Here is a 12,636-nt window from a genome sequence, read left to right on the forward strand (position 1 = left end):
CAATTCCAGCGTGGTACCCAGCTTTTTCCGGCCATCTTCGCAATTTGGGTACAACAGTGTCTTGTGATCCTCTAACATTTTCTCCAACTTCAACCTCTCATTTTCACTTCCGCAGCTTATCTTCGCATCAAGAATGGCCCGACCCAAATCGTCATCGGGGTCATCAAAAATGGGCTCATAAAAAATGGGCTCTTCTTCAGCTTCGTCTTCCCCCATTCTACTATCACCGTCTTCAGTGAACATAGGATAGTTGTCACTATCCTCTTCTTCTTCGTTGTCTTCCAATATAATCCCTCTTTCTCCGTGCTTAGTCCAACAATTATAGCTGGGCATGAAACCGTTCTGCAGCAGGTGGACGTGAATGGTCTTTGAGGTAGAGTAATCCGTCATATTCTTACAGGAACTACATGGACAATAGATGAAACCATTCGATCGCTGTTTGCCTCAGCCACGTTGAGAAAATAATGCATGCCATTAATGAAGTCGGGATGGCACCGGTCACCCTACATCCATTGTCGATTCATCTCGCATTTTATATGTATATCAAATATCATTAATTACACAACATCGTGGATATATGAGTGACAAACTAAATTAATATTCAAGTTCATCGAGATAAAACTAAGTTTTTTTTATAAAAAAGAAGAGGCTCACCGAGGTTGTACGGTGCCGGCTAGGGGACGACGCTGGCGATCGACGGCGGTAAGACGGGGATGATACTAATTAAAACCTACAAAATATACCATAATTTCAGCTCAAATTGATTATAAAAAAGTAAAATCCCTAACTTAGGAATTTCATCGAACACCTTGCTAGCACTAGAAAAATAGTACGAGTTAAAACTACCAAAGAGATGTGCTAAATTAGGAACGCCGGAAGAAAGGATGATATTGCTAACCGTTGGATAGATGAATGCCCTTAATCTTGTTAAAATGGTGGAGAAAAATTAGAGATTTGTTGGAGTGTGAGAGGTGCAAAAATTTTGTGTGTGAGAGGAAGAACAGAAAAATGAGCCGGCCAGGGGACGGGCTCGATGATGATATAGGGGGCACCCTTTGGTACCGGTTCGTGTTAAAAACCGGTACCAAAGGTCCTGCCCGGGCCCCACCAAGCGTCTGACAAATGGCCGAAGACATTTCGTACCGGTTCCTAACACGAACCGGTACGAAAGCCCCTCACGAACCGGTGCCAATGCTCCTCGCACGCCTGAGCCCGCGAACCGGTGCAGATTGCCCCATTGGCGGCACCGGTTCGTAAGGAACCGGTACCAATAGCTTAGATGGATGCCCCATTTTCCACTAGTGCCAGCAGTGTGTCGTAGCACCATGGTGGTTTCAGGGCGAAGGTGACGGCGGCTTGACATTGAGAGAACCCTGGAAACGTAGAGAAGAAATGAGCGGCTGAGGCAGCTAGCTAGGCCGAAAGGCCCAGAAAGCGGTAGCGCGGCACCGCATGTCGGGCATCGGGCATCCGTTGGCGTGTCGTGCGTCACAAGTTAGGAAAAAGCGAGACACGTACGCACGCGCGCGACGCGACGCCGAGAATGTCGACCCAGCTTTCTGCTCCATGACGTAAGAAAGAAACACACACGCCGAGTTCATGGACGATGAATCGTAGAGAGGAGATGGGCAGAAGCCGCGTGCACGCACGGGTGCCATGGCAGGTGGCGACGAGCACGCCAGCATCCAAGGGGCCACGCCGGCAGAGGATCGATATGCCGCACCACCGCGACGCAACCTAGTGATCCTGTTCCCAACTGGCCTAGGCGACGACGCGGTTTTGTCTAATACTCCCTCCGTGCACTGTTTTAGATATTTTTGAGATAGACTAGCTAGATGCAAACTGAAAAGAGTGAAGGTATAGACTATATACAAACAAAAGTGAGTAAACCTTGAGATGGCTAAAACGCCTTGCATTTCCGGACGGAGAAAGTATATGGATGACATGATATTTACTGCTCTCCTCTCTATCTTTGCCTTTCCGTTTTTCCACGACAAGATTCACAAGCTTCTTACACTACCCACACCGAGATATCATTGGTGGTATCATGAATGCAAAAAAACTGATGTAACACACTAGAAAATTGGTTTTCTGGCTATGGTGGATCAATAGATTGTTCAGCATTTCTAGCCCATCTAAGATCATAGAAGTTATGGTTGGCGCACAGGACACGAGCCGAAAATGATGCCACGTGTCATATCGATATTCGACCAGCCTTGTTATTGACACAACGGCTGGTCAGCTTTAATTAAGACGAATTTAGCTGACATGTCTACTTCAATTAAGGTGACAGTTGGTTCCCTAGCGGCGACGTGTCTCATCATTGTTGCGATTTTCCCACACATCGGAGTGCGGTTTTCCCACGCTTCAGAGTTATTGCGTGCACTTGCCTCTTCGCATGCCTGCTTCTAGCGATAAATACCTGCAGGTGCGCTCCATCGGCAATACCTATCTCTCGCCTGCAGAATCCCTAGGCACAAAATCTCGCCACCGACAAGAGCAATGGAAAATCGCCTGAGGGAGCCACGGACGAAAACGGCGTCGAGCCACCCAACCTCACCACCGACGAGGTGTGGGCGTTGTACGACAACCGGTACGTCGCCTGACATGCGACTCATAACGAGTTGGAAGCTCGATCAGCATCGGCATTCCTCTTGCGCCTCAGTCGAACACCTTGCGGTGGATGCGCGAGATGAATACCCACAACGAGACCCTTACATCGGCTCATCGCGTGTTGCCGATCTTGGCCTGTGGCAACGTCGAGCACTGGGCGGAGATCTTCGGCCAGCGGCACAGTCACGTTGAAGAGGCAGAACCCGATGTACAGCGCTAGGTGTTTAGAGGTGTATTTACAAAAATGAACCTCCTAGACACTTTTTTGATATAGTAGAAGAGGGACTTAGCGTGATAATTCCGAAATTTGCCCCTGACAGGAATCGAACTCCGGTCGTTGGGGTGCGTCACTGCGACCCCAACCACTGGGCTAAGCCCACGTCGTCTGCATTTACAAAAATAAATCAAGTATTTTCGTAAGCACTAATGCTTATTTTTAGGAGTCGGGAGTGGTGGTAGTTAGTCATCTTCCTAGTATGTCTGTATGTGCTCAATAAAACCATTTTTGTTTTGTAAGCACTTTTCTAAACGTTTCACACTGTACATGATCTAAGAACGCGTTCACAGAGGTTGTGCGGCGCGACGTCAGCGAGGGCGAAACCTAGGAGAAACTGATCAAGCGCTGTGATCTGCGCGTGTAAGCCTGGCGACCGACGGGCCCGCGCGCACAAAGGTACTGCATATATACCCCCACGAACGCGCAGGACGGATACCAGTGCACCACCCACAAGCCTTCCATCACTCACGGATCTTTACAACCGCCCCTCTCTCTTCTCTTCGATCTGTTGCGTCCTCTACCCCTCTCATCGGCATCTTCCAAAGCTCAATTAAATCTCTCTTGCCGCAGCCACCTTTCCCCTATCCTGGTCGAATCGAAATCCATGGCCTCCAAGACCGCGGTCTCTGCCGCAGGTGAGTTCGACCCCGGAGTTGTATGATCTACGGCTGGCATCCGCCGTACATGGCTCTGTTGCAAGACTCTCGTGCCGGCGCTCACCAATGCTTCTTTCTGTGTGTGCCGCGTCCAGGGGGCAAGCCTAAGAAGGAGGATCCGCCGTCGACCATGGCGGACGTGTACAACCACGAGCTGACGCCGCTGCAGAAGCACGTCGCCTTCTTCGACCGGAACAAGGACGGCGTCATCTACCCCTCAGAGACCTACCAAGGTAATCAACTCACCCACCCACACCACACATCTCTTTCTTGCTACCAAGAAATATCTACACATTTTCTGGGATGGCTGAGATCGATCGATCGGCATCTGTGTGTGTCGTGGTCCTGAATTGGAGCTCGCTTCGTGGCAGGGTTCCGCGCGATCGGCTGCGGGGTGGCGCTCTCCGCGTTCAGCGCCGTCTTCATCAACGGCCTGCTAGGGCCCAAGACCGTACCGGTATGCACGCGCAGCCTCTCGTTCTCTCGCTCATCATCTCTCTCTGTGTTCACTGTTATACTACTGCTCTTGGTGGCCCAGTTGCTTTCAGAGTTAATAGCTTTACTCTGTTGCCTTGGTTATTTTGCCTAGTTGCTTTCACTTAGTTCTCAAGGTTTCTGTTCACGAAAAAGAGCAGCAGAGACTACCTGGACTGCAGGCAGCCGTCTGGCCATTAACCCAGATTATATGTTGTTGGGATTAGCCAATGATTCTGAGATTAACAATCTCTTCTATCCAAAATCCCAAGCGCAAATCGTTAGTCTAAGCGACCTCGCATTTTTGCACTCACAAAACCCTGCATCCTGACGCTGCTGCAAACAACGAGCAGGACAGAAATGCACAGCTTGTGCCCATGTATAAGCAGCAAAACTCAGGTGCTGGCAAATGAACTTCTGATAGTACGACGTCCTATGATCGAGACGTCACGCTGGCAACTGTTGGCATGGCACGACAAAGAACAAATAAATTAGTAGTACCAAGGATTAGGTCCGCATTCGCCCTTTCTACAACGAGACAAACAAACTTTATGTAGATCAGTTGTGTTTTCCTTTTTTATTAAGCTGGCAAGTACTACTAACATGTAAGCACAGCCGTATAGGTCTAACCGGTCTTAAGGAATAATAAGGTGCTCTTTATCGAAAAAGCTATATAGGTCGATGCTATTCTTTAGCGGTTGTGCAAAGCAGAGGTGTAGTTCAAATTGTATGTTGGTGTTGCTACTTATGAGTAACAAAGCAGCGCCATTTAGCGAAGAAAAAAAACGCTCAACCGAATGCCTACCAAATCGATGGCTAACAATAGTATTGCTCTTTCACAGGCGTGCATTCCACGTGAACATCTAGAAACTGACCTGTGTGGTTCAAAAGATGGAAACAAAATATTGTTATGGCTTTCTAAAAAGCAAGAACGAGAGTGAATTGGTTTTATCTTGCGGTAACATAAAAAAGGATGTGCCTTCCTCGTGGCCATCTAGAAGCCATCTTGTTTAAAGACTACCAACAACAAATGGTTAATTTGCCTTTCTGACAAATGCAAGGATGAAAGCAAACCTGGTTGTCTCGTGGTAATGTAAAACGATGCTGCCGCAAACTTTCGTTCAGAGTTTTCATCGACTGAGTGCCATATGACTAGACAACTCCAGCTGAAAACCAAAACATATTATTCCTAACGTGAGGGCATGTACATGCCAACACACATCGCAACTAGAAAAGGTGCACCCAGATTATTTTCCAGAAAGGAAAGCGAACCATTGAGCAAAGTAGCAGAGTCAGGCTTTACAGCATGACTTTACAGCATGACTTGGAAACAGCAACACGAAATTGGGACTGTTACTGATACAAAAGGGAAGCGCTGATCGAATTGTTAACTGTTGTTAACTCTACCGTGTTGCTGCTGCAGGAGAACATGAAGGCTCCATCTTTCAAGTTCCCCATCTACGTAAAGCACATCCACAAGGGCAAGCATGGGAGCGATTCGGGCGTGTACGACGCCCAAGGAAGGTACTAGCTATTATATACTCATATTACTATGTGCCCAATCGCTCTAGGACAGGTCATGCCAGTATGCCACCTATGCAAGAATAAATTAACCTTCGTGTTTTGGTATTTGATTCTGACTCTGCTTAACAGAAGGGATCTTAGATGAAATAAAAAAAATATGTCAGACAATTAACTGAAGAATATGAAAGTAATGAGATCGACATAGAGATGTGAATTGGAGTACTTGCTAGAAACGAAAAGAATTGTACCAACTTTACGACTACCAAACAGATCTTGATATGAAAGAGAGAACGAGCGGTTAAGGGAAGCAGGTGGGACTGGTATCTTGTATCTTTTCTTTTTGACGTAAAGACTGGTATCTTGTATCTGTTCTATTCCATTTGTCCAAACTCCGAAGGAAGAGATGCCACAGTGTGACACACTCAACAATTAACTACTTCCCAATGTGGGACACACGAGATAAGGTATTGTCGACTACATGCGGAAGTGCTACGGTGGTACAAAAGTACAACTGCCAATAAATTACACTGTACTCAGAGCTAATTTTATATTGGAAGGAGAGACAATAATAATTTTTTTAAGAATTGGCTAGCTTACTAAGAGGTGCAAAGATTTAACGCAGTAGGCTAGCATGGCTCCATGCTTGCTATAACTTTACAGTCTGCCCAACCTGTAGGTTTGTTCCTGAAAAGTTTGAGGAGATATTCAAGAAGCATGCCCACACCAGGCCTGATGCCCTCACAGGCAAAGAGCTGAATGAGTTGCTTCAAGCAAACAGGGAGCCCAACGACTTGAAAGGAAGGTAAGTTTTACTTCACCTGTAGTATGAACAATGGAAATGTGAGCAATGTTCTTTTAAGCTTATATTTTTCTCTGGAACAATTGCAGAGTGGGTGGTTTCACAGAGTGGAAAGTTCTCTACTCACTGTGCAAAGATAAGGAGGGTTTTCTTCACAAGGAGACTGTCAGGGCAGTATACGACGGCAGCCTCTTTGAGAGGTTGGAAAAAGAGAGGAAGGAAGCTAAGGAATTTGCCAAGAAGAAATGATGAAAACTCACCTGATAGCCTTTAATTTGTGGCTGTGTCCAAGTATCTGTAAATTATGGTGTGCTCGTGAGTCTGGTTTCCAAAATTAATGATGTATCTTGATTTCATTTGTTTCATGTTTATGGATTGAGGGTGAAAAGCTGATTCTGAAGATATTGCAAAAAAATGTAAATTGGGAAGTTCTCAGTTCACACTTCCTTTTACTTTTACATCTTATCACTAGTCTGGCTTATTTATTTCTCCACAAACAGCTGATTCCACCTTGTTCTATCTCATTCTCCTCAACATACATGCTTTGTTACTAGTCTCAAGCAAACTAATTTGTATCAACCAGATGCTCTCCTGGATTTGGCCAGTAGTGTTTCGAATACATTTTGGCTTGTGTGGGCATGCCAAAGCAGAAGCTGGAAGAAGCTATTTGTAAACTTTATATCTCAGAAGTTCACCAGCTACTCGTTTGTTTAGCTGCCAGTACAATTTTCTAGAAACATACCAGGTAGTAGAATCAGGCATCGATTGCTTAAATAAGGATTACACATTTACTCATCAGTCAAGTGAAGAGACATACAATTACTAAAGAAACAACTCAATCGTGACATATTTTATGACCGGATGGACGACTGTCGAACCACTTGATATGAAACAAAAGGTTAAGGTGAAACAAAATGTTAAGGGGAGCAGTTGGGAGTGGTGCACTGTCTTTTGTTCGTTTGCCCCTTTGGATAAACTCTGAAGGAGGTGATTGATGCCAAGCTGTGGTTGTGGCATCAAAATTAATTTGGTGTGTATAGCACATGGGATTAACAGCTATCCGTTGTTTAGGACTTGGACTCGGAATATAGGCCTGGGGTGTAGGAAAATCCAATTAGATACTGACAAATGACACTAGCAGATATCATTAAATTGCGAAAGACAGTAGTAAAAGTCTGAGGCATTGGCTGTCACTTGTTCTCACTTTCCCCAACTAGGTTAAGACCAGAAGATCCGCACATGCCTTCTTTAGAGGTACAAAATATATGCAACAGATGAAGACAGGTGTATATTTGAGACAATTAGAGGTACAATATGTATGCAGGTTTGTTACTGAAGAGTTTGAGGAGATATGCAAGAAGCATGCTGTAGACTAGGCCTGATGCTCTAACAATCAAAGAGCTGCAGGAGTTGTTTCCAACAACAAACCGAGCCTGATGAATTCCAAAGATGGTAAAGCTTTGCGTCTGGAGTAAGAAGAATAAAAATGCGTAAGTATTGCTCTTCAGGAAAATGGCGAGGAGTCTGGAAATGAGAAAACACTCTAGATGCCATCTTATTTATGACCGTGCACAGGTATTTTAAAAAATAGCACTGTAGCGACGCAGATTTTGTGGACAATTTTTTCTTCAGAAAAAAACAAATGACGCTTTTTCATTTCCTTGTAGAAGTTTATTGCGGATCTTCTAAGAGGAAGAAGTTACAAGAGGTAAGCAATTAGTGTACATATTTGGTGGATATGGGTCCATGTGAACGCTGATGGACAGTAAAATCGAAAAAAGCTAAATTTAAAAAATACAACATAAATCATGCCTAGAGAAAATGTATTCAAATATGTGCATGTCAAGTTTGAAAATAAAACATAAAAGTATGTATCTTGTTCGAAAAACAATAAGTGTTCAATGAATCATACAATTACCTGGATTTTTACTGTGCACCAAATATGAAGTTCCAGTTTCTCCATTTTTTTATATGCTACATACGCATACGATGATTTTTTTTTTGCACCAGTAAGTATCAAGGCAATATGTACATGCATGATTTATTCATATTTTTAATGAAGTTTGAAACACGATTATTAATATTTCTTAAAATTTGGGTTCATGTGGACCCATGTTCTGCTGGCTATTTTGACGGGCTTTAAATCACGTGACCGCGAATTAATCTAATTCTTGGTCAACCAGTCATCATGTTTTTTAACTATACTTTTTAAGTAAGAATAATAAAAAGGCATGCATGACAATTGCAATTACAAAAGGATGGGAGAAAATACAATTACACAAAAATGAAATCGCACTTCCATGTGCATTTGTATCTCTGAGAGCAAACATATGCATAGATTCTTGTAGTACATAAAATTGCATAGATTTTTATGGTGAACAAACGGAACTTAATTATACATATGAAGATACATTCAAATTACACACATATATGCAATTGCACTTACACAAAAATGGCATGGGTTTTTTTTTTTTTTTTAAATGGCATGGGTTTTCAATCGTATATATATGTGCAATTGCGCATATATATGCACTTGCATGTAAAAAAAAGTCATGAGTTTCCAATTGCACACATATGTGCACACCTATATGCAATTGCACGTACAAAAAATGCATAGGTTTCCAATGAAGATTTCATCTACAGTTGTGTAGTCAATGTTTCACAAAAAAGATCACAAAAGAGACAGGCCAGATACAAAGGTCAGCCGAATGATCAAAAGCCCAACGAAAAAGGCCTACCAAAACAACAACAAGCTTATAACTTTAAAAAGACGTGAACATACAACTGGGCCAAACCAAACCAGAAAAAGTCCAAAGACAAACAACGAAAACTTAGCCCAAACGCAAATCTAGAGAAGTTGACTGATGGACCGAGTGCTAAGAAAAATCCCGGGTGACCTAGAGTTAGCAAAAAGTTTAAAAATGATAATGCATTCTACTTTTATGTGAGTTGTTAGATCTGTAAACTTAGACTAGTGTGGTGCGCAAATAAATGTTTTCTCAGTTCATATTTACTTTCATCGTTTACAACTCCTGCTTGTTTCTGTTTCCACAAACAGATGATTCAGAATATTTTTTATTAATTACAATAATTCAGTCTCATAAGTTCTTCAGCCAATAATGTTTTCTATAAAACTAAGGCAACTAGTAAAACCAGACATATATTACTTAAAAATGGGAACTAAGAGATTCTCCTATTTTTTGTAAGTTCTTTAATTTGCCCAACCTACGTTCTATTAAACTGTGGCTTGGTTTCTGCCAAGTGAACACAAGGACCACCGCATAGGGAAAACAGTTATGAAACATGTGGCTTCATTTGGTTCTCTAGTTACACCTGCCCATATCTTGTCTCATGATTGCAAACATAACATTACCTGCACGCAAGAAAAAGCTGGTAGTCAATAGCCGTGCACATCAATCATACAACGACATTTATGTACTTCATTCAGAAAAGAAGAAAGAGGGACCAGTACTACCACAGAGAGATGACTTGCTCATATTTAGCTCTTCCCTGAGCTACTTAAACAGGGCCAAGCGTTACCATTTGTGAGGTGCACATCCAGGCATACAGCCGCAGAAGAAATAACCAACGATGATGGTGGGCTGGCGACGATCGTCAGCAGCGGCCTCTCTGCAGATGCCGCCGGTGACTATTCTTCTGCTTGTATGGGTATTTAGCTGTAAGTTCTTCAGTGTTGCGTTTTGCTCTTCTGTTTCTGAGATGTTCCTTCCAGGAATATCATTGTTCGTTCAAGATTTGTCTAATGGATATCATTGCTATGTTTCTAATTAAGGGGGGCATGCGACGGCATATCTTGATATTGCTAACATGACGGAACTCCAAAAACATGTCTCTTTTTTCGACCGTAACAAGGATGGAATTATTACTCCTTCAGAAACATTTGAAGGTGATTGTTGTTATGTATCTGATTCTGCAAAATGAAATTGTTCTTGTTGAGAGTCAGAACCATCATATGTATCTGTAGTTCTTCTAATAAGATAGCGTGTCTACTGTTTGACAAGCAGAAACTAAGCTCAACTAGATGGTTTAATCGTACATAGGAAAAAAATCCAGAAGCTTTACTTGCGCCGAATTAATCCAAAAAATTGCTTCTAAGGTAGCTCAAGTTAACAGTTTTGCTATGTCTAGATTTTCTTGATATGCACTATAAAAAAATTCAGAAAAAGGATAACAAATAAGGTGAAGTCTGTATGCTTAATATGCTTTGTGTTGTAGGATAACAAAGAAAAAGGATTTCCTTGTGGAATCCTCTCCTCATCTTTGTGGCTGGGTGTATATGTTGGACCCCATATGACATAACTAATAAGCATATGTTAATAAACCTTAATATGCTTTGTCTTGTAGGATATGTTGCACTTGGTTGTGATGTTGCATTTTCTAGAGAGTCTGCCTCCTCGGTGCATGCTGCTCTTGGTCCTAAAACGAGCCCAGTATGACTCCCTCACAGATATACATGTGCGCTCACACAATGGACTTGGCATTTACAATTTTGGTATTAAATTCAGGTTGATGCGCCATTGCCCCAGATTAATATATATATAGACCAAATCCACAAAGGGATGCATGGAAGCGATACAGGTGCATACGATGCTAATGGAAGGTAATTCAGATCGCCTACTTATGTGATATCTTGTACATGCCACTGTGCATGATGTAAACTGTAACGTAGAAGTAAAAAAAGTACAGGCTACAATTTGCTCAGACTTTTAATATATCCTAACCTATTCTGGGTTTAGTTGTTAAATCAGTACCAATCTTTGGTCATATCATAATCAATCTATGGTGTTTTGTGGTCGGACTTACATCAAGAACAAATGTATAATATGTCGCATTAGCATATCCAACACAATAAGCACATGCACTAAACAATTGAGACCTACTGCTCTAACTTCCAACTTAAATATTATTGACATAGCTTTGACCATTTGGTGATATACTGATATAATATATCTATGCTTTAGCATTTTCTCTAGTGAGATAACACCGGCAGTGCTTAGTAATTTATTAAGTTTATTCATATCTCTATGCATCTACTGAGCATGTGAAGCTGTAGGTTTGTTCCCCAAAAATTTGAAGAAATATTCATAAAGCATGCAAAAGTTAGATCAGATGCGCTGACATCCTTGGAGGTGGAGGAGCTGATCTTATCAAATCGTGATCCACTAGACCCTCAATCATGGTAATTTTCATTGGCACTTGGTTATTGTGAATTAACATTCTTGCAATAACTTTGGCTTTGTCAATATAACTAATGAACGTGTGCCATATGATTCTATCACCTAGGTTTGTGTATCTAACTTTCCTCTTAGAAACTCACCAAAGGGTCAAATGATAAATATGGATTATAAAGTTTCCTAAGTTTTCATTTCTTTTGAATATAGGGGAGGGCCAGTAAAAGAGTGGGGGCTGTCATACAAGCTCTCAAGTGATAAGGATGGTTTTCTTCACAAGGATAGCATAAGAGGCATATATGATGCGAGTGAGTTTGTCAAGCTGGAGGAAAAACGGAGGTCATCTCGAAGTGAAATGTGATGGGCTTTAACATGAATATGAATTCCACATAATTTGGGAAGCATATGTGTATAAAATATTAATTGCTGGTCAAATACGATATTTATCGGGCAAGTATATTTTGTTGCACATAAGTACTGAAAAATGAAACACAATGTGTTTCAGTTAGCTGGTAAAATACAATACATATTATTAAGCAGTGCGTTTGCATAGTATTTTTTTTGTTTTCCTCTATACTAGTTTGTGTTAGATTTTGGCTGTTTTCTGTAGAGAACCCGCATGAGCTCTGCGTGTCTTTATATTAAGCATCAAGGGGAGAAACATTTACAAGAGTTTGGATTGCCAACACGGTCACTTTGGACCGTCTACCATCTAGGACATAGCCCTAGCTACCCCAATTCGATCTCTCTCAAAGTCCCACGTCTACACCGCAGCCACGCGAGCCATTCACTGTCCACGATCTCCAGGAGGGTGTGAGCAGGCATCTCATCCCGGTCGAAGACCCTCGCATTGCGCTGTAGCCATAGTGATCTACTGAATAACAGGACAAGCGAGCTGAAGCAGCATCGGTCCCTGGCTCTTAGCTGATGTTCCGCGGCCGGCCACCAGTCAGCGAGAACGCTATCAGCATGCAGAGCCAGCTGATCCCACTGACGGCGCTGCAGGATCCTGAACCAGATCGCACGCGCATAGCAGCATTGTAAGATGAGATGGTTAAGAGTCTCGTCCTCAATGCTGCAGAGCGGGCAAACCGTGTGGCA

At 42.6% G+C, this 12,636-nt stretch overlaps 2 protein-coding genes across 2 annotated transcripts; both read left to right on the plus strand.

Annotated features, from left to right (window-relative positions):
- Positions 1 to 3,664: 3,664 nt before the first annotated feature.
- On the plus strand, positions 3,665 to 6,725 carry LOC124673313 (probable peroxygenase 5). The gene is made up of 5 exons (XM_047209421.1): positions 3,665 to 3,779; positions 3,918 to 4,003; positions 5,444 to 5,544; positions 6,221 to 6,346; positions 6,433 to 6,725. Exons 1-5 carry the CDS (start codon positions 3,677 to 3,679, stop codon positions 6,590 to 6,592), a joined length of 576 nt encoding a protein of 191 aa, XP_047065377.1. The 5' UTR covers positions 3,665 to 3,676; the 3' UTR covers positions 6,593 to 6,725.
- Positions 6,726 to 9,821: 3,096 nt separating this feature from the next.
- On the plus strand, positions 9,822 to 12,090 carry LOC124685374 (probable peroxygenase 5). The gene is made up of 6 exons (XM_047219718.1): positions 9,822 to 10,022; positions 10,137 to 10,250; positions 10,709 to 10,794; positions 10,870 to 10,964; positions 11,418 to 11,543; positions 11,746 to 12,090. Exons 1-6 carry the CDS (start codon positions 9,935 to 9,937, stop codon positions 11,894 to 11,896), a joined length of 660 nt encoding a protein of 219 aa, XP_047075674.1. The 5' UTR covers positions 9,822 to 9,934; the 3' UTR covers positions 11,897 to 12,090.
- Positions 12,091 to 12,636: the final 546 nt, after the last annotated feature.

Source organism: Lolium rigidum, chromosome 1 (genome assembly GCF_022539505.1).
Source record: "Lolium rigidum isolate FL_2022 chromosome 1, APGP_CSIRO_Lrig_0.1, whole genome shotgun sequence".
NCBI lineage: Eukaryota > Viridiplantae > Streptophyta > Magnoliopsida > Poales > Poaceae > Lolium > Lolium rigidum.

Excerpts from the sequence above, each read along its gene's own strand:
- LOC124673313 (XM_047209421.1), top strand. The coding sequence starts at position 3,677 with ATGGCGGACGTGTACAACCACGAGCTGACGCCGCTGCAGAAGCACGTC. Across the intron at positions 4,004-5,443 it reads TAGGGCCCAAGACCGTACCG|GAGAACATGAAGGCTCCATC; the intron begins GTATGCACGCGC and ends TTGCTGCTGCAG. Across the intron at positions 6,347-6,432 it reads CCCAACGACTTGAAAGGAAG|AGTGGGTGGTTTCACAGAGT; the intron begins GTAAGTTTTACT and ends GAACAATTGCAG.
- LOC124685374 (XM_047219718.1), top strand. The coding sequence starts at position 9,935 with ATGATGGTGGGCTGGCGACGATCGTCAGCAGCGGCCTCTCTGCAGATG. Across the intron at positions 10,023-10,136 it reads GCTTGTATGGGTATTTAGCT|GGGGGCATGCGACGGCATAT; the intron begins GTAAGTTCTTCA and ends TTTCTAATTAAG. Across the intron at positions 11,544-11,745 it reads CCACTAGACCCTCAATCATG|GGGAGGGCCAGTAAAAGAGT; the intron begins GTAATTTTCATT and ends TTTTGAATATAG.